The 22,305-nt window shown below is 45.8% G+C and overlaps 1 protein-coding gene across 13 annotated transcripts in view; it reads left to right on the top strand.

Moving 5' to 3' along the window:
- BEST3 (bestrophin 3) overlaps nucleotides 1–22,305 on the top strand; it is an 82,299-nt gene that overhangs the window by 49,461 nt on the left and 10,533 nt on the right. For 10 of the 13 annotated variants that reach the window (XM_082351627.1, XM_082351626.1, XM_082351623.1 and 7 more), the window contains one exon: nucleotides 2,919–11,178. In XM_082351627.1, the coding sequence (XP_082207753.1) occupies nucleotides 2,919–3,840 (922 nt within the window). In that variant the 3' untranslated portion in view covers nucleotides 3,841–11,178. Of the gene's footprint in view, nucleotides 1–2,918; nucleotides 11,179–22,305 lie in introns of those variants that run through there. The other 3 variants (XR_014233562.1, XM_082351618.1, XM_082351620.1) reach the window with 3 other exon arrangements.

Genomic DNA, 22,305 nt, shown 5'->3' with positions numbered 1-22,305 from the left:
AATCCCTCTACCTGGTATATAACTCTTCATGACGCAGTCCAAGGCTACCAGTTTTATGCCTGACACTATTCTGTACACTAATCCGAGTATTTCCCATTCCTCACAAACACCTGAAGTTCCCTGCTGTCTAATTTGCTCAAGTCACTTCTTCCACCTGGAATATTCTGTCCCTTCTCTTCTCATCTGTTTCCTTTGCAGTGTCAAAGACCAGCTCAACAACTTACTTTGCCCCCAATTTAGCTATTTATATACATGCCTTCTCCCTCCTTCTAGATTATGTTATACAGAACTTAATGCAACAAATGTGTTCATGGCAGATGCTCAATGCATTTAGTTGGGTATGTGGATAAATCTCATGCGCCCACACCACAGTCTCAGAGGCAGGAAGGTGCAATAGGACCTCATGGGCAGTCCTGCCCGATGTCAGTGGGTGAATCAGTAGAACATCAGCAAGATCACTGGCCTTTTTGCTGTTTGCTCTCTGCAACTGGTTTGTTTTTCTCCAATGTGTGACCCAAGGCCTTACTCCTTTGCCTCAGTTGAGTGTACATATCCACTACATCAGTGCATAGTTAGAAAGTTTTTTACTTAGGGTTCACGAAGTTTTGAAGTAACGATAATACAAACATTTTTTTCCTAGAAGATTTTGTCATTCTTACAAGGTTGTGTGCCTTAAAGAGTAATTAAGGGGCTTCCCTGGTGGCGCAGTGGTTGAGAGTCTGCCTGCCAATGCAGGGCACACGGGTTCGAACCCTGGTCTGGGAGGATCCCACATGCCGCGGAGCGGCTGGGCCCGTGAGCCACAATTACTGAGCCTGCGCGTCTGGAGCCTGTGCTCCGCAACAAGAGAGGCCGCGACAGTGAGAGGCCCGCGCACTGCGATGAAGAGTGGCCCCCGCTCGCCGCACCTGGAGAAAGCCCTCGCACAGAAACGAAGACCCAACACAGCCAAAATAAAATGAATAAATAAATAAAAATAAATAATAAAAATAAAAAGGAATTCCTTTAAAAAAAAAAAAAAAAGAATAATTAAGGAAGACAAATCCCAAATAAAAAGTGAAGATCCCAAATGGAGGACAGAGGCCTGTCCTATAAAGAGACACTGCCAGCTCCACCTCGGATTCCCAGAGCACATCCAGCACAGCAATCTTAGTGACCAACTGCTCTGGTGTCCTCCATAACTAAATGGGTTCCTGAAGTGTGACTGGAGATCTGACCTAATGAAATGCAACACGCAGAGTCACCAAGGCTGCTGAAGCACGAGTCTGCATTTCTCAAGTCAATGTAACAGAATCCGAGCCGTGAACAGTGGAAGGTGGGCCAGAAGGCTATCTGGTAGCCAAGGGCACTGCCGAGGCTTTAGAATAACAGCACAAGGTTGTAATCGAATGCTATCCCAGGACATTTAGCCAGTTAATCATCTCAATCATCCATCTTTTATTCATAAACATGGAGGAACAACGTTTTCTTTGGCTGCTCACTTTGCCCTTTCAGGTTACACCAATATTATGCTGTTCCAAGTTTTCCCTTTATGTCCCATAAAATGCACCTGGTTAAAGCATCTTGTCACCATGGATGTCAGTGCGAACACTGGACTAGGATGGTCTGATCATGGGCAGGGCTTTAAGCAGTTTTTCTTGGAACTTCGTTAAGACTGTATATCCACAGAGATGTGAGACAAATAACCACAGAATCTGAGGCAGGAGCCTGCCTTACTAACCAATATTCCCACACTGTTTTCTCAGTTATCCTTTTATTTCAGCCTTGAAGGAGAAAATTAAAAATGGTAGGATTATTTGTTTTATGTCTCAAATATTAAAAATTCAACAGGATATTCTTAGCAATAACAAATCCATAAGACTTAATCACCAGTGGAGCCCAACTGCATTGCAAGTCCACACCACCTTCATGGATGTACTCTTTCCCACAAGTACAGAAGTGCAAAGCATGGACCAGGAATGTTAGCAAATGACCTCTAGGCAAGGACTGTATTTTACACATTATTTTGCCGCTGGGCTCTACCTCATCTCTTGACACCTACGTAACAGACTTTAAATAGAAGAGATTAAGAACAAAGGCTTTGGAATCAGACTTCTGGGTTTAGCCCTCACTAGCTACATAGCCTTAATGAATCTCTCAGGGCCTCAGTTTCCTCACCTGCAGAATGTGAATAATAATGATACTAACATACACGATTACTGAGATAATTGAATGAATTAATACATGGAAGGTGCATAGTCAGTAAATGTTAGCTGTTGTTTGGATTGTCTTGAATTTAGCTGTGATCCATTGTTTTGGGGGGTTATATGGGTCCTGGGAAAACATGACTTTAGTTCACCTGTAACAAGGGAGAAAGAACACATACTATATCTTTTTTTTTTTTAATGTCTAAGTCTCTAGATCAGTGATTCTCAAAATATGGGCTGGGGACCTCTGGAAGTCCCCAAGAACCAAGACCCCAAGACCCAAATCCTTAAGGTCAAAACTATTTTCATAATAACATTAAACTGTTATCTGCCTTTTTCACTCTTGTCCTTTTGTGAGGGTACGGTAGAATTTTCCAGAGGCTATGTAGTGATGTCATCACTTAGTTAATGGAATGTGTGCTTGCACATTCTTGTGCTTTTTCATATTCCTCAGTCATCATTTCTCACACAGTACATAGCAATAGCTATAACCACATAAACAAATCTTGCCAGGGTACTCAGTAATTTTTTAGAAGTTTAAAAGGGTCCCGTGACCCCAAAGTCTGAGAACCTCTGCTAGATTATCTCAAGTTAAATTCCCCCTCCCCCCTCCCTTTCAAAATCTGTAATGTGAAAATACCGAACTCAGTCCTTACCTTTGAGCCTCTGGCCCCAACACAAAGTTAGGCCCCTGAAGCTGCTCTGCCTGCATTTTGTCCTTGTGTGTTTCAGGCTGTCGGGGTCCGACCTGCCCGGCGAGGACTGGCTGTGGGATTATGAGAAGCATGGCCATCGCCGCTCCATGATTGGAAGAGTCAAGAGGTTCCTGAGCACCCACGAACGCACCTCCAGCCCCAGGAGGAGAAGCTACGGGAGACAGGCCAGCGACAGCTCCACGTTCTTCCCCCCGGGCGACCTCAGCCCAGCCAGGGACCTGCTGCACGTGCCCTCGAGAAGTCCCCACAGTGCCTCAGCCACCTGGAAGCACCCCTGCGCCCCAGAGGGGAGCCCCAAGCTGCACGCCAGCCTGGGAGAGCTGCCCACCATCCGACAGGCCAGCCTGGCTCCACCGTCCAGCGTGAGGGACTACCCCACCAAAACGCCGCGGCTCCCCGAGGTAGCAGCTGAAGCGGCGGTGCCCAGGGCAGAGGACGACCACCACGACTCCACTGCCTCTATCCAGAGCTCTGACTTCACTGGGGTTCAGCCGAGCAGGGCTGGGCAGCAGGAGGACCCTGTGGGGTCAGTCCCGTTCCCCTCAGAGAAAGGGGCACCTTCTAGGGACCCCAGTTCCCAGACTGTTCCAGCCAAAGCTGAGAGAAACCTCCTCCAGTTTGCCTCTGAGGAGGACCCTCATGAGAATGACAAGTCCCCAGAAAGGTGGGGCCTCCCGAGGTTCGTGGAGCCCAGCCGCACCTCCCTGGCAGGCCTAAGTCCGGATCCCGTGAGCCCTGAGCCGGTTCCTCTACTTGACACAGAAACGTCCTCAGAGACCAGCGGAATCAACATTGCGGCTGGTTCTCGAGTCTCTCCTGATGCGCTGTATTTAATGGAAAACCTGGACACCAAGGAAACGGATATCATAGAGTTCAACCACGAGCAAACGGAGGAGTCACCCAAAGGAAGGCCAGAAAGTTCTAGGACCTGGTTCTAGCCTAGATTCTTACTTTCCCAAAAGTTCAAGTATTAGTTCCAGAACATACCTGGGGGCTGGTCAATTTTTTTTTTTTAAATAATCATACTGTATAAGCTACTTAAAACTTTGAAGGGCATTATGATCCTGACTTTTTCAGAACTGAGAAAATCAAACACATTCACGCCACCCACTACAAAGTGACTTTCATGGAAGTTATGCAGACCACAGTGACGTATCTTAACCAAATAAGGAATCTTAAATATATAAATATATATGCCTTATAAATGCATAGATTGTTAGCTTTGCAAAGGGCTTTATAGATCATGGTCCAATCCCCTAGTTTTGCCAATAGAGAAACAAGGGATTCTCTCTTCCCTTTTTTTTTTTTTTTTTTCCCCTTTCTTCTTTTCTTCAGTTATAAAGACAGGCAGATGGATCATATGATGCCTCAAAAGCCCCTTCCTAATGCTGATTCCTTGTCTGAGGCTTTCTAACCATCTCCCTCCACTTTCTAGAACTCTTATCGTTTCCTAATTCTTAAGCCTCATCAGCATCAGAAAGCTCCATCTCCCTTCAATTTCCTTTTCGCCTTCGGGACTTCATTTTTCTCTCTTCCCCCTTTAGTCCCTCATCCTACCGTTCTCCTCATCTCCCTAGTCTTGTTCCTTCTCCAGTGATTCTCAGCCGTCCCACCTTTCAGGCTGTAACATTTTCTCCTGCCAACTCTGTTGCTTACTTCTTGCCACAGTTTTAAAAGCACTAGGCATTGGCAAAGCCTCCTACAGAGCGATCAAAGTGTCAGGAAATCCAGCCTGGCTCCTCCCAGCCTCGCGGGAAGGGGCATGGGAGCTGCTGTGTCCCCCATGACCTCTCAGCCGTGGCCGTCTCTCTCTGCGTCCACTCTTAGGTCTTGAACACCGGAGAAGCCACGAGGGCATGAGACCTGCATCACCAAATGCTATGGAACCAAATAACAAGGTTTCAAACGGTTTCACTCAGGCTCTTAAAGCAAAAATCCCCATCGTGTCTTGACATGGGACCAGTTACTGTGTCTGCCAGGTTGTTTGGGATGAAGTAGGGTATTGGAGCTGGGAGGTTAAGGGGGTCCAGGACTGTATGATGGGGATGGGACATTGACTCACTTCCTCCAAGTAGTTCTTGGGTGGCTGTTTGTTGGGAGCTCCCAACTTTAACTGGAAGGCCATGCTAATGAGTGCCGCTCTCACTATTTCTATCATATGATGAAGCCTGACTACAAGCTCAAAAACAAAATAGCCCTAATTGCTGCCACTTATTAAGCGTTCACAATAGCGTGTAAAAACAGATAATCCCACTAATCCTCACAGGAATCCTATGAATTGATATACTATTATCTCTATTTTACCTTATTATTTTTTGAAGGAGTCTTTCATTTCTCAATGTTAGTTGTTATTCTTTTATCCAAATAACATACCTTAGCAGACCAATGCTTTCTTTATTATTATTATTATTATTTTTGGCTGCGCGGCATGTGGGATCTTAGTTCCCCAACCGGGAATTGAACCCACACCCCCTGCAGTGGAAGCGCAGAGTCTTAACCACTGAACCACAGGGGAAGTCCCTATCTCCATTTTAAAGATGAAGAAAACAGAGGCTTTAGAGAAGTAATTTGACTAAAATCACATAGCTAGGAAGTGGCAGGGCTTGGGTTCAAGCCCAGGTTTATCTGACTCAAGAGCCCACGCTCTTGTCCAGTGCACTTCAACACTGTGCTGTGCTCTCTGTAGGGCCCTGAATCTACCAGCAATTTGCCCAGAATTCCGGAGGATGCCCCACGGGAGCCAGGCTTAAGTCTCTCCAGCCTTGGAGGCCTTTCTGGGTCCTCCCTGCTCAAGTCCACCTGGACCTTTTATGCATGTGTACAGGAGGGCAGTGCTCCAACTTGAAGCCTTGGCCATGGTCCTCTTCATTTTTCTGACGGATGAAAGTTAGCAGGACCCTCTCCTTCCTTCCCCAGCTCCTCTCATTATGCAATGTTATAATGTGCTATAACATTAGCACATTTTTACAAGACATTGTATCCAACTGGGCCATCCCAGCTACATGACAGCAATGACATTTTCTTGAACTAATTTTTCTCAAAGGACTAAAAGGTAATAATATTGGAAGAAATGTTCTACGTTGATGGTTCTCTATGTTGGTCAATAGTGTTAGCTCCTGGGAAAGGCACCCATGTTCCTGAAGCATTACATACGGACTATGCAATCAGGCCCCAATGCAACACTGCTAAAATGCAGGAACCCTAACCTTCTCCCAGCCTCCTAATGCTATTTTCTTGGATGTTTCAACTTAAATCTTCTATTCTCTTCTCTTTGGCTTTATCTGTTGCTCAAATTCAAATAAGTTTCTACTTAGCTGCTTTTGAAATATAATCAATTTGTGTTCCTAAATCCAAAGTGATATATTATACACAAATAGAATCATACATTTTGTGGAGGACCAGGAGAGTTCATTTATCTCTGCTTCCCTCCAACCCTTATGCACCTTTGTGCAAAGAATTATTTAATTTCCTCAATATTTCATCAAAATTTGAGGTGGCCTCTATTTCCTCCTTGCACTGAAAACTGAATAATGGCTCATTCAATGAGCCCAGGTGGTTGAATTCAGCTATAAATTCAAGCCAGCAGTTGCCCAGATCAGATGAAGAAATTCTCTCTTCACTCTTAAATGAGTTTTTACCCAACACAGACTGAAGTTGCAAAAACAAAATGATTTCTTCTCCTGTGCCTGATTGTATTGCCTGCCTAGCCCATCTTCTCCTGAGCTCTGGAAACTTCCACCCGCTGGATGAATGGTCACAACGTCCAGCGGCTTAGTCATTTGGGCTTATCCATTCCAAGAACAGGCTCTGCTCTGCTCTGCATTAAACGTAATCCACAAGCCAGAGGTGCAACGAGGCCAAGCCCTACTTACTGCATTCTCCCTCTGTTCTCCAGAGATGATGACTCTGCCCTGATGCCAGGATCCACAGGTCAGTAAAGATAAAAGCCCAGGAGCTTTTTCTCTGTCATCCAAGGATTTAGGGATGACTGCCCCTCCAGAACAAAGAAGGCTACTCTCTCCCCTCCTTAATGGTACCGTCTATTTCTTGGGGCATCGCCTCCACAGCTCCAGGCATCCATTGCAGCCCAGTTCAGCTAAGCTTTGGAAAACATATTTTCAATAGAATGGAGAAATATATAATTTACCATTAGTTTAAAGAAAAGACTCACTTAACTATACACCTCTCTTATTTAGTGTCTGCCCTCTAGCTTCCTCCTTCTCCAGAGAAATTGATTCAATCCTCAACCATTGTTCTGAGACCTTCTTATCATAAAGTCTGCTGAGCCCAGGTGTGATGGAATGAGGATGAGAAACCCGGTGTGTGACTTCCCTCTGAGTGGCTTTGTGAACTTGAACGAGGCCCCCTCCTCTGTCTCTCATATTCTCATCTGTGAAATGGGCTCTTTCTCTGCCCCACCTCACTGGCCGCCGTGGGGAGCCGAGGGAGTTTATGTGAAAAGGCGGGGAGCCCCAGGCAGCACTGTGTGGGTGACTGGCCCGCATGGGAATTGATGCCCCCGTGGCTTCACTACGAACTGCAGAAAGAAGGACTTCTCCCTTTCCACTTTAGTCATTTGCTTATCGGGATCCCCTATTCTCCAGGATGCTGAGCTCTTTCATTCAGAAAGCTTGCCGTTTCTCTTTGGGCTTCTTTTTTTGTTTTGTTTCATATGCTTCCCAATGTCTACCACATCTTCCTTTTCTCCAACGTTTTTCTCAAACCTTCATTCCCCACAATAGCCGGCCTCATCATCATGGTGATAAATTCTGCTCCTAACCCATTTTACGTATCAATCTCCTCAATCAAAATATGGAACTAGAAAAAAAATCAATTGCCTTTGTTCTTTCCACTATAATTCTAGAGGATTTAGCACCTCTGGTTTGCAGTTGGAGGACCCTCTTAGGGCATCTAATCTCCCTAAACCTGGTCGTATATCAGTTAAGGGGGAATAATAACTACAACTGTAGAAAATTCCTAAGCAGGAGCCAGATTAGAATCTAATTCCTTTTCCTCTTCACAATCATCATCTATATGATCAACATCAGTCATTTTCTGAAGTGCTGTGGTATCAAGAGGAATAAGCAAGGATTTTCCTCATTTTGGCTTATGGAATACTCTCAGGTAGATCCTCAATCCTTTCGCATGCTTTCTTACTTTTTTTCATAAATTTATTTATTTCTTTATTTTTGGCTGTGTTGTGTCTTCGTTGCTGCACGCGGGCTTTCTCTAGTTGCAGCGAGTGGGGGCTACTCTTCATTGCAGTGTGTGGGCTTCTCACTGCGGTGGCTTCTCCTGTTGCGGAGCACAGGCTCTAGGCGCCCAGGCTTCAGTAGTTGTGGCACGTGGGCTCAGTAGTTGTGGCTCGTGGGCTCAGTAGCTGTGGCTCGTGGGCTCTAGAGCGCAGGCTCAGTAGTTGTGGTGCATGGGCTTAGTTGCTCCACGGCATGTGGGATCTTCCCGGACCAGGGTTCGAACCCATGTCCCCTGCATTGGCAGGTGGATTCTTAACCACTGCGCCACCAGGGAAGTCCCCTCGCATGCTTTCTGTGTTTCTTAGCTCTGTGAGCCCTAATTTTTAGGACAGTATTTACGGCAGTGGCTATTGAGTCAAAGGAACCAATTTAAGAATACCAGGATTGTTCTCTTATTGCAAATCTTAGAGAACCCTAGATGTGGCAAAAAGAAAACGGAAGCAATTACCCTGGAAAACAGAGGCACAAAAAACACATTTGCCCTAAGTACCCTGTTAACTCTGTGTGGAGAGTCAGTTTTTGTGTTTTGTTTCTGAATTAGTTCAGAAAATGGGCCCAACTCTTCCTTTCACCACAAGTAGATTTGGCCAGATGGTTACCTACAACCATCTTTTCTGAACTTCCAGTTTTAGATATTTACCTAACAGAAGCAGCAAAAAGGAATGTTGTATCTTGTTTCCTGTTAGCGGATAAGAACATTTCTAAGATACCTTTTGTACAGAAATGCTGATGTGTCCCAAGTTCTTTGTCTAGCTAATGGTTATTAACCTGAGGCAATTTTGTACCCAGGAAACATTTGGCAATGTCTAGAGACATTCTGGGTTGTCACACTGGTGAGCGTTACTGGCATCTAGTGGAAAGAGGCCAGGGATGTTGCTAAACATCCTGCAATGTACAGGACAGACAGACATAACAACTACGGAGCCCAAAAATAATCAGATTGGGAAATCTGACTTAGGCCAACAGGAGGGTGAAAATGAGACAACCACCAAGGAGATTAATGAAGAGAGATAAGCCAGAGAAAGAAACAGAACTAGAAGAGAACAGATGAACCCAGCAACTAGCGAAATTCTTATTCTGTGTACAAGCTATGAACTAATCACCATGCCTCCCTCGATGCTAAAGGATCTGATATGTCAAATCCAGAAAAACTGGATGGAAACCCTGAGTTTCACCCTTAGAGAATTCCTTGGATGGCTCTTACCAGTAAGATTAATTAAACACCATTGCTAGCATGACTATAATTTTCTGAGAATGTAGCTTATACAAAGGGTGACGACAATAGATTTTGCCAAATATTATACAAGGGTTTGTGCCAATAAACTGCTAGACCATGGATAGACACCTGATCCAGCTTTGGCCTTTATATATGTCTTACTTAGGACCAAACAAATAAACCGTATCTTCTAGATGGATAATCTGGTACTTTATTTTTCAGTAGAAAATAGTTAAAATGGGTAGGATCAGTATACCTCCTCCCCATGGGCCAAGCAAACTCACGGATTCCTCCACCTCATGCATTCTCCAGCACGTCCAGGAGGATAACATCAGAGGACTAGTGCAGTTCTGGATGATGTCACCAGTTGGACTTTTATTCATAATCATTCATGAAACATTAGCAACTACAGTTTTAGCTAAAACTGGGTGGGTGGGACATCTGTCCCTCTCACCCTCCTCACCCATCTGTCACTCTCTTCTGCAGGTCTAGGTAAATATCAAGATGCCCTCTGAAGTTCAGCTGGTTTGCTTGTTTGAAGGTCTGTTTGTTTGCTTCCTTTCATCCCCAATCTTGTTCGCCCTCCCAACCATTTTAATTTGTTTAACGTAAAGCCCTTTTTTTGCATACAATCTTACAAAAGGTGTGTTACTGTTTTGTGTGCAAGTGTTCTTAACTTCTGTAAATGTTTACACTGTAGGCTTCATCTGTTTCTTTGTTGGTTTATTTTTCACTCCATACCATGTTTTAAGATCCTCCCAAGTTCCCTGTGTACGTCTCAAGCACTAAGTCTGGCATGGTCTAAGACGTCTGGGAGCTGACTTATCCACTCCCCAGGTTGCCTCCACCCCGCCTCCACAGTAAGCACCTCAGAGGCGTTCCTTTATGGCCCCGTAGGAGTTTCTTTGGGGTGTAAACCCATGAGCAGAGTCACTGGGTCATAGGGTGGGAATATATTTAACCTGACCGCTATTGCCAGATGGCGCTCCAAAATAACGGCACCGATTGGCAGCTCCCCACCAACTGCACATCGTATCTCCACTGCCCCTTCCCTGCCGCGTGCCTGGCATCACCTAGGTTTCTAATTTTTCCAGTCTAACAAGTGTAAAGTGGCACCTACTTGCTGTTTAACTGATATTTACCTGCCAATTATACATTACTGGTTACTGCATGACACTTATCTGATTTATTAATGACATCAAGTATCTCTTCATATACTTGTTCATTCTTTGGGGACTCCTCTTCTGAAAACTGCCTTTTCAAATTCTTTGCCCTTTTATCTAATGGGGATTCTATATCTTTCTGTTTGTTTTTGGGAGTCCCTTTTATATTCCAGAATGACAGCAGACCCTTGTTAATTTTGGACATTGCAATAGTCTTTTCCAGTTTTTTGTGTGTCTGTTAAAAGCGTCCGTGGTATCGTTTGTTATGAAATCCTTAACTTTGATGTAATCAAGTTCATCCATTTTTTTGTTTTACGTTTTTGAAAGTTTTTTGAAATCTTTCTCCACATCATGTCACAATATTCTCCCACCCTTTTTTTCTATTATCTTTATAATGTTAGGTAGGGATCTGGTTTATTCTTCTCCATAGAGTGAGCCAATTTTCCCCCAATACTCCCTACTAAACAATCACATATAATAAGTTGTACATATTTCTTGTAAATCAGAGGCACTGGTTTGAAACAAAATAGCAACGGAGAGAACTGAGAGATAGAGTGGTATGAATGGAAAAAAAGAAAGCCGACCCTTAACCTCATAAAACTCATGCTCCTCCCCACTGAATAAAGCTTTCTCCAAAATGCATCCCCCTCTTGTTATCTTTCAACTGGTGATTTTTCCCCTTTGGTGTCTGGAGTGTGTAAACTCTTCCTACACACCTCTGCACAAAAGCCCACTAAAAATAGGCCTTCTCTTTGATCAGGCTGAGATTAAACTGCAAGAGTAAAGCTTGACACCTAAGGTGCTCTTGCTAAAGAAGAAAAGGTGATGGTGTCACAGGGATAGTCTGGAACCCTTCAACACTCAGAAGGAGGCAGGATCGAATCCAGAGTGGTGGAGTCCAAGACCAAACTATATTTAGGGCCCGGGATCAGAGAGGAGGAGATGCTATGCTAGGAGGCCAGGGTCACTTGTCTCACTGGCTGAGACTGCCCTGGGCCTTTGGGACTTTCCCACAGTCTGTCTTTACTCTCCTGTGACAGGCTGTGCTCAGAGATGGCAGATGTCAGGTGTTTACTGCTACCCAGGCCCTGTCCTTAGGAATCAGCTGCCATGCTTGAGACAGTTGCAGATGGTTTCAGAAAAGAACTAATCTAACCTTCTCATTATTCCTCAAGAAACAAAGCTTTCCAAAATGGGCAGCATGCTTGACACTAATGATAAGCTTGTTATTCATACACATGGTCAGGGGAACCCTACAAACTCCAAAGGGAAAAAAAGCACTTTTCAAGATTAGAAAACACCTTCGAACAAAGGATCAGTCATATTTTTTCCCAGTAAAAGTAGAGTTTGATTACTTTCATCACGAAAGAACGTGAGAACACAGGCCAGTTCCTGAATGACACATTCACCTGTCTTCAACGTAAGTTTGCTCCTCCTGGTCCCTGTTCAGAGGCTATATACCAAGGAAGAAGGTTCGGGTTTAGCTGTGAGAGGTCAGTCTCGTAGGTAGAGCGGAAACGGGGCGAATGCTGACCTGTCCTAGGAGGCAGCCCTGCCCTGCCCACTGGGATGTAAGCTCCATTCACTGTCTTATTCAACCAGTGTATCCCCATGCTTACAACAGTGTCTGAAATGACTCAAAAAAAAAAAAAAGAAAAAAAAACCTTAGCTGAATGAATGCTTGAAATAAAGAAAAAAATGAATGAATGAATAAACCAAATTAGACCTGGACCTAAAGTTAGGAGAACTGAAAATCTCAGTCAAATGCGACCACAACCTTAGCTGTGTGGACTCAATCAAGTTACTCAGACCTTGGGACTTCATCTTGTTCAGCTCTGAAATGAGTGGTTGGACTAAGTGATTTGAGGTCCCTCTCAAAGGCTGGTTCCAATAACATTTCTGAAGATTCTATACACAGGGAGGAAGGACGAGACATTCACGATGAATATTAAGAAAATGGACCCAAGTGGCAGAAACAAACAAAAAGGGGAGTGGGGCGAGCGAGAGGAGAATTAACACCTGTTGGGTACTTGGGGTGCGCCTGGTGTTTCACATACATCATTTCGATCGACCCTCACAAGGTATTACTACCCACTGTGTAGAAAGAAATAGAGAAGTTAAATAACTTGCCAGGGGTTTCACAACAGTTAAAATTTCAATCTGGGATTTCAACCCAGGTCTCTAAGGCACATTGCTGATTCTACTACCCTATTCTGCATCCAAAAAACAATGAACTAGGGGAGGACAGAAATTTCTGTATGTAGTCGAGCAGTCAATTGCCATAACCACTCGAGCAGCCCCACTGACAGCCTTCAGAGTCTAGTGGGGAACCTTGGGAGCCAGCTTTTATTGAACACCTATTATGCGCCAAATGCTACAGTTTAAATGCTGTACGTACATTATCATATCTAGTTCTCTTAACAAACTGTGAGGTGTCACTATGCTCGTTTTACAGATAAGGAAACTGAGGTCCAGGGAAGTGAAATAGTGTACTCATGTCACAGAGCTGATAATGGGCAGAGAAGGGATGCAAAATCAGGTCTGTACACAAACTATGAGGCAAATACATTGTTTCCCTAAAGAACAGCCTAACCCCAGAGGCTATTTCTCTGTAAACACTTTCCCTGCAATTAAGCCTGTTCTGTTCATGATCCCTGCCTTCACTGAAGCAAGCTTAAACTCTTGTCTACAGTCTAGGATTGTACTTTGCCACTAGTCAAAGCCTGAAACAAGTGTACGGATACAGTGCAAGACCGCCAATTCCTTCTTCTCTGCGCACATGTGAGGTGTATATGTGTATCCTTCCGAATGCTGAAATCATATTGAATGTGTGTGACCCATATGAATTCAACTAAGTGAGCTTGGCAAAGGAAAGAGAAGCACTGTATACACACATAAAGGAAAGACCCCCCCTTACTTCCACCCTCTCCCCAGGGAACACAGCCCTCAGAGCCAGTGCGAGATGCAAGATGTAAAGCCCACTCGATCAGCCCCAATTCCAATGTGCTGAGGTTCTGGTGCTTAAAGGCACAGCACTAGAATTTCCCAAACAACTTGGCTCCTAAACACAAGCCAACCATTTCACCTGCTGTTCAACAGAAAGACGGCCAACAATTTTTAGCATCCAGGCATGTGGACTTCCTGAAAAAGTACTAATAAAGTGCCTGACGTGTAACCTCCCTAAGAGATTTTCAATGGTAATTTTCACTCTACCAGTGTTCCTTGTTTGCTGACTTTAGGGCCTAAACTCTGTGTAAGGTCACTGTGACATGTTCATTACCCAAGGGTTTATACTGGGGCATCCTGGAAGTACCAGTTTCCATGAAGAGAAAGTGCACCAGTAGAAACAAAGTAATTTTATTGAATCTGGTTTTTTGTCTTTTTTTTTTTTTTTTTTTTAATTAAGTGGTATAATGTTTACTAATAAGTTCCTTTACTTAGCAGTCTGAGACAAAGTTAGACACACAGCTTTGGTCTGCGGTGGGAAAGTGGTGGTTGGTAGTCTGAGTCTGACTTTCTGATAGCTCTTGCTTGGCCGGGATTCTCCAATTTACCACAGTCTCCACCACTCCCCATGGCCCTATGCTAGGCCCACTTCAATCAGCTGTGTTGCCTATTTGGCCCTGGTGGGTAAGTTGAGTGTGTAATTCTTTTACTAAAGCATCACCAGCTCCATGGAGACCTCAACCACTGTGAGTTCCCTAAACTATGCAAAGAGGGAAAGAATAAGAAGATGCAAAGCCAATAATCTCAGAGCATCTTTCTACAGATTGCTATAGACTCCAGCAGCCCCATGCTGCCAATCAGACACGTTAAACCCGCATTCAGTTCTTTTCCGACCTGTGTCTCTGGGAGAACTGTACAGTCTCAGTATTCTCCCGGGCTCAGCAACAGTGCAGATCATTCGAGATGCAGGGACTCATGACACTAACCAACCTTGCTTGACAGGCCCCGCTGGCAGCAGGCCTTGTAGGGCTGTCACGTCCCAGATGACCCAAGAACAGCATGTCATTTCTGTGTCATTCCCACTGGAGAGACCCGAGCCTCTCCACTGGGGTTTGCGTAGCTGCAGCTGCTCGTCACAGTCCCCAGCAGGCGGGCTGTCACTGTCTATGGGCAGAGGCAGCCTGGAGCCCTCCTGCTATTTCCAGCCATCGACCTCAGGGCCCATCAGTCCCTCTGAGGTCAGCTCCAGAGCAAGTGGCACGGAGCACTGAATAACAGGGGCAGCTCCACGGGGAGGGGAGGGGAGAGGATGTGTACGTTTTAAAAGCCGACTTCACTCTCCTAAGGAAAAGGGCAAGTCAGTAAGTGGGAGAAGAAGAAACAGCTAAGCCATAGTTGGTAAAGCCTGCTGGAGTAGGGGCAAGTGACGGCGGGGAAGTAGATCAAACCCACTCACTGCCTGGGAAATAAAACCTCTAAAAGCCATAAAGGAAACTGATAAAAGACCAGATGTCCGCAGAAGCACCAAATACAGGAGAGAAGAACACTCCCCTGTTCGTAGTGCTTTCCCAGAAGGGCATTGGCTTGTGTTTAGCCAACACCAAGTCCAGGGTCGCTTTCCTCAGAATATACTCTAAGGGATACTCAGAGAGTCTGCGGAAGGAGCCCTGAGGAGTTTGAGAACAAAGAATAGAAAGCCCAGCGTCAGATTAGAAGTGACCCTCTCCCTCTGTCCCATCAGCCTCTGTGGGGGTCAGCCCCACAGCCACCAGGGCGGTTCTGGAAGCTTCCTCACCCACTACCCAAGGCCAAGGGGGTCGATGCCACCCCCATGCACAGCTCTTGCAAACCCCACCCTGTTGTTACCCCATCAAACATGTAGTACAATTCTGATATAAACACAGCTCCTAAGATCCAGAGCCATCCAGAGTTGGTGGTGACATCTAGAACTTGAGAGCTGCGGATACACACAACCCCATCCCTCAGGGCCTCCCGGAATCAAAAAGAGCAGACGTGGATCATGTGGGCCTCACAGCCACCCTGCATCCACAACATGAGGCTGGCTGGGTACCACATCTTTCTGATGTGGTGTTCAGCAGACAGGGTGCACTTCTGTTGGTCAGTGGTAAAGGTTAAGTAAGTCATTTCGCCTTTTGTGGTCCACACTATACCAAAGGCGCAGGAAACAGAGTGAGCTCTTGTTTTTACTTTATGTTCCACCAATAAAACTAAACTTCAAATGTGGCCTAATCAACCTGTGTTAAGAAGAGAACGTAGAGAGTAAGAATGTGAGCTTCTGGACTCAGATTACGTAGGTTCACATCCCAGATCCACCACTATCTGTGAAGTTACCTAACCTTGTTGTGACTTGGTTTCCTCACAGATAAAATGGGGATAATAGTAATACCTATTATTGTATTAAATGAGTTAGTACATACAAAACTCATAGTACATTGCCTATCATATAGTAAGCACTTGATGAATGTTTGCTCTCATTATTATATCATCATGTTATTAAATAGCATGGTGATTAAGAGCTGGGGTACCGGATTCTATTCAAGCTCAGGCACTTACTAACTGTGCAACCTGGTCAAGTTACTCAATGTGCCTTAGCCTTAATTTCATCAACTGTAAAATGACATTCATGCCAGTACCTTCCTCATCGGGTTGTTTTAACAACTAAATGAAATAGTTTATTTAAAGCAATTAATTCAGGGTCTGGTGCAAAGTTATGGCCCAATAATTGTTAACTATCTTTATTATTATTTAAAGAAATGGGTTTGACTTTAGAACAAAAGTAAGATTTGAGAATGTTTAAGGTTTCTTCCCCGAAGCACAAAAATGACTCTTTTGCTGAGTCAAAGATCTAGGTACATAATTTCTTAAATTTTCTGCCTTAAGCCCATTTGATAAAACAGCATATAGCAAACTCCACTTGCAAAGACAAAGGCCACAGAGAGGGATGAAAGCGGGGGCATTCCCTAACAGCCCAGCCGCCGCCTGTCTCCAGGTGGGCAGCGTTTGACATGTCGAGCTTGGGAAAGCCCCTGATCACACCTCAGTTCAGCCATCAGAAGCCGAGGGTCATAGCGATGCTGAATCCTGCTGGGGGTTCTCAGATGCACTTGAACTTGCCTCTCAGGGAGGAGGTCTGGGACATAGTCAGGGCTGTGGTTTCAGGGCCCCTGTCTCTGTAAACTATTTGAGTCACTCCAAATCAATGTGTTTTTTTCTGAAGGCCCAATCTCACGCAAAAAATAAGAAAAAAAAAAAAAAACACCTGTCCCAAGCATGATCCCCTGGCTAGGCAGGTCCCTTGGCACCAGGACCTGGCCACAGGACACAGGACACCCCTATAAGCTTCAGGATGCCCTGCCTGGATGGCATTGCCGGCCCCACCAGTCCCAGCCCTGGGGAAGAACTTGAACATGAGAAACTTTAGAGGACAGTATTCCAAAACACGGAGGGGATTGGGGATGGGAGCGAGGCTTGCTAGGGGCAAAGGTCCCTGGGTCTAAGGTAACAAAAAGGAAAATAAAAGAAGGAAGCATGGGGTAGGATGGGAGGAAAGGGAAAAAGGCAAAAGTGGGGAAAGGGTGTCCCATACAACGTCCCAGGCCCGCCCGGTAATCCCAGGGCTGTGGGTGGCCTGGACTCTCCTTACACTTTGAACAGCAGGCCCACACAGCCTCGGGAATCCCAGGGGCGCCACCAGACTGGGGCTGAGGACAGCCCGTCTCACACACTTATTTCTTAAAATCTCTGTTAACATTTAAAATCTCTTCCAAATAGGTTGGTTTTTTTGGTTTTTGTTTTTTATTTATTTATTGGCTGCTTTGGGTCTTCGTTGCTGCGTGCGGGCTTTCTCTAGTTGCGGCGAGCGGGGGCTACTCTTTGTTGCAGTGCATGAGCTTCTCCTTGCGGTGGCTTCTCTTGTTGCGGAGCACAGGCTCTAGACGTGCGGGCTTCAGTAGTTGTGGTGCGCGGGCTCAGTAGTTGTGGCTCGAGGGCTCTAGAGTGCAGGCTCACCAGTTGTGGTGCACGGGCTTAGTTGCTCTGCAGCATGTGGGATCTTCCCGGACCAGAGCTCAAACCCGTGTCCCCTGCATTGGCAGGTGGACTCTCAACCACTGCGCCACCAGGGAAGCACCAAGTAGGTTGTTTACCAAAGAGAACAACCAAGAAATCGGCAGCTAAGAGTCCTATCAGGAGGGAAAATGCAATAAAAGTGAGCGTGTTATCTGAGACCAAGGAGGTGACTGAACAAGCTCCTTCCCGTCCCGCGTGAGCCGGCGCCTGGGGATGTTAGCCAGGTGAAGGAGGTAGATCAGGACGGGGACAGAAAGGCAAGGCTGCAGCAAAAGAAGCCTAATGCCCCAGTCTGAGCGGAGCTGGGGGCTTCTGCCTCATCATATCTTGGGGTCCCTCAGATCTAGCTGCTCCTCTCTTTTTGAATCAATGGGACATTATTGAATAGAGAGTCTCTTCATCTGCAGGACACCAAGGAACAGACCTCAGAGGCTGCTGATAGCCCGCTGGCACCAGGCTGGTGACAGTAAATGCATTTATATTGGGTCTCTATGCCATTGATCTGCCAGTTCCCAGAACCTTGGGGTGGAAAGGAAATTTTGGCATCACCTAGTTTGGTGCCCCATTGTGTGATAGAATTCTCCCTACAATATCCCTGCCAAGATTCATCCAGCTGAATCCCTCAGGTGAAAGACGATTCACCTCTGCAAGGCGAGCCACTGTACGCTGGAACATCACACTCGGGAAATGGCCTTCTCCACCTTGGAAGGAAAGCTGCAGCCAGATCCCCCTGGTTCTCAATCTGCCTCTGGGTCCATACCTAAGTAGTCCATCCTTCTCCACACTCAGGACTAGCCTAAGACATTTGAAGAATGCCATTATGGTGCATCTATATAAGCTCCCAGTGCACGTGCACGCGCACACAGACAGACACACACACACACACACACACACAGAGTGTTTTCTTGAGACCAAATCTTGCCAAACCAAGACCCAAATTGTTCTTTGCATCTCATGATCTTGAGTCCCTTCACATCCTGATCTCTCTCTACTGGACGTGTCATCATTTCACAACGGCTCTACTCAAATGTGTGCCCAGAAGCGAGCGCAACGCTCCTCATATTTCTGTGTGTTTTGCTCTTCACCAGGGCACAGCAGAGCAGCACAGTCGGCTTCCTTGTCATAGACGCTCGGCTTCTCTTCATGTAGCCCCGTGATGGGGGGATCGCGTCCGTTGTGTTCACTGCTCTACCTGCCCCCCGCCCACCCCCCAGAGATGAGTCCGCTGTCCGGCATGGGGTGGACACTCAAGGAGTACTTGTTTAGCAGATGAATGACATTTTGAGAATACAGGCTCACTCTTTGTTTTGTTTTTGTTGTAGTAGTAGTTGGTACTTCTTGTTATAATAATAGGAGGAGGATATAATAGTAGTATACTATACTATACTATATTATATATATAGTATAGTATATACTATACTATAATATATATTATATATTATAATAGTATAATATAATAATAGTCAGGAGGAACAGTTTTATTTCATGTATATTAAACCCCATCCAAGAAGACAATCAAATAGACAACTGGATAGACAGACAAGTTTGGAGCTTAGGAGAGAGGTCAGGGCTGGAGAGAGGTCGTGGAGTCACCAACTCACAGAGAATGAAGCCACGTAACTGCATGAAATTGCCTAGGAATTTAACTAATCCGGGATTCTACCCTCTTTCCATGTGGCCTCCCAGAGCCAGCAACCAGTAAAACAGAGAATATGGGCCTCTCCTCTGTCCACCACACCCAACTTTCCTCTGTCAGGCCCGCTCACCTTCTCACCATCCATCCTCACCATCCCCAGGAAGTCCCTGTCAGGTACTGAAGGGAAAACGTCTGCCCTCCTTGTCTGTGGGAACTCCAGAGGAAAGATCTGAATGCCATGTGCATTTCTGGGAGTGACTACATGGTCAGTTTCCACCACTGCTAGAGAAAGTCAGCCCTTCCAACTCTAAAGCTGATTTCTTTCCCAGCACATGGCCGGAAACTTAGAGATCAACGAGGGAGGAAGGGGCATCTGTGTGCTTTCTTCTCACATCTACCTACCTAGGACAGGCACACAACACTGGAATCCTGGTGTCCCATGAAACACCATATCCCCAGGCAGACTCCCAGAGCCAGGAGTGCCCTCTGGTGGTCATAATAACACTGACGATTATGAGAATAACTAACACCATGAGCTAGTTAGCCAGTGATCAGAATAACTGACACTTAGCAGGAGCATTTACCATGAGCCAGACCTAATAAAAATTACCCAGATTAACCCATTCACTACTCATCCTAATCTTATGAAGTCCTACTATTCTACTGTTTTCCCCATTTTACAAAGGAGAAATTGATCAAAGCAATCAGGTGATTTACTAAAAGTCACCAAGGGCGGAGGAGGTTGGCTGGTCTCCTCTTGGGCATCTATCCCCTTCTAACTCCTAAAGAAAGACATAAGCCATCCTAGAACTTAAGGGGGAATTTAAATATCTATGTTTTTCTTTTTTTTTTTTAATTAATTAATTTATTTATTTATTTTTGGCTGTGTTGGGTCTTCGTTTCTGTGCGAGGGCTTTCTCTAGTTGTGGCAAGCGGGGGCCACTCTTCATCGCGGTGCGCGGGCCTCTCACTATCGCGGCCTCTCTTGTTGCGGAGCACAGGCTCCAGACGCGCAGGCTCAGTAGTTGTGGCTCACGGGCCTAGTCGCTCCGCGGCATGTGGGATCTTCCCAGACCAGGGCTCGAACCCGTGTCCTCTGCATTGGCAGGCAGATTCTCAACCACTGCGCCACCAGGGAAGCCCTATGTTTTTCATTTAAAAGTAAACACATTACGTATTTTGGAAAAATTGGAAAGAAAAATAAATTGCCTATTATAAAAACCATATCAGCATTTTAAAAATGCTTTCTTTCAATTTTTTTTTCTCCTTTTCATCTTTTATTCCCTTAATTATGAGCAAGGTATAATACAAATTCTTCATTGAAGAATATTCTTTTTTTTAACATTCATTTATTTATTGGCTGCGATGGGTCTTCATTGCTGCACGCGGGATTTCTCTCTAGTTGTGGTGAGCAGGGGCTACTCTTCGTTGCGGTGCGCGGGCTTCTCATTGCGGTGGCTTCTCTTGTTGCGGAGCACGGGCTCTAGGCATGCAGGCTTCAGTAGTTGCAGCACGCAGCCTCAGTAGTTGCAGCTCGCAGGCTCTAGAGCACAGGCTCAATAATTGTGGCACACGGGCTTAGTTGCTCCGCGGCATGTGGGATCTTCCTGGACCAGGGATCAAACCCATGTCCCCTGCGTTGGCAGGCAGATTCTTAACCACTGCGCCACCAGGGAAGTCCCAAAAGGTTTGAATTTTTTTTTTTTGGCCATGCTGCAGAGCTTGCAGGATCTTAGCTCCCCGACAAGGGATGGAACCCGGGCCCCTGCAGTGAAAGTGCCGAGTCCTAACCACTGGACTTCCAGGGAATTCCCTGAAGAATATTCTTTAAGATTTTTTTCCTTCAAGAATCTTCTGTTCTTAGATGTGATTTTTCACATTTTTTAGTCAAAGCAACAGGTATTTACTTGGACATCCAGCAAGAGTCTGACCTAAGGCTCCCAGCCAGGAGTTCTGTAACACCCCAGCCTGCCCTGGGGCACTACCCAGAGAACCAGGGTTGCTATGGAGACTGAGCAGCATGAAACCTCAGGACAGATCACAGCTTCAGTCGTCTGAACGCACTGCCCTCAGGGGAGGTGTCCCAGAGGGAACTTTGGGGACCGTAGCTGACTCACTTCTGTCAGCACAGAGGCTCAGACCATGGAGAGCCCCAGGGCAGCCATCCACAGGACCTAGGATTCTTGGGAAGTTTTCCTCTGGCCACCATAGTGACATGGCTCTGTGGCAGGCTTCTCATGGATCTGTTCCATTTTTCTGCACTGTTTCTTGAAAAGTGCCTTCCCCTCACCAGAAGCCTCTGTGCCTCTACCTCAGAACTAAGATACTCCCTACCAATGCAGTCTCTGCGGGGCCTCCGGAGTCAGACTCCCAACTTGGTCACTTACTAGCTCCGTGACCTGGGCGCCAACTTAACCTCTCAGACCTGTTTCCTTATCTGGAAAATGAAGATAATAACTGTTCATACTCACAGAGTTGTCGGGAGAAGTAAATAGCCATTTAGTTGAGTACTGAGCACACAGAAAGACCTCAGTGTATGGCGGCTATTGTTCTAGAAACCTTCTACAGAGAGCTAGTGAAGGAGGGTGTAGAGCAGCTGTCTGTGCAGTGGGTAGCTGGAGACCACATGTAAACAACTTGTCATCCATCTGGCATGTCCAAATTCCTGCATCCTCTTATCTCTGTGCAAGCGCCAGGGGAGCAGAGACACCGCATGAGTTCTCTCCTGCTCCCCCTCACCTCTCTCCCCTCCTCCCTGTGCCATTTCCCAAGAATATAGATGGACCATACCAGGGGTAATACTCAAATTATGTAAAGACTCAGACTGAAGCAATATGGTGCCAGCCATGGAGCTGAAACAGGGTCTTGGGAGCTTCCTGTTGTACCAGGTGTTACCACCTTGTTTCCTGGATTGTGGGGAGGTGAGGTGTCCTAGGAGAGGGGCCAGGGAAACTGGAGCAATGGAGAGAATACTTAGCAGCCTCTGGAAAAGGGTTCTTTACCAGCTGATATGGAAATATCAGTTTACATTTTAACAACCAATATGGCCAAACCGTCATGTACCAACTGATTTACCCCCAGGTGAGACCATGGGAAGG

The sequence above is a fragment of the Balaenoptera borealis genome (assembly GCF_965194805.1).
Source record: "Balaenoptera borealis genome assembly, chromosome: 13".
In the NCBI taxonomy this organism is placed as follows: Eukaryota; Metazoa; Chordata; class Mammalia; order Artiodactyla; family Balaenopteridae; genus Balaenoptera; species Balaenoptera borealis.
The sequence above is the reverse complement of the archived record's forward strand: the minus strand, read 5'-3'. Positions and strand labels throughout refer to the sequence as shown.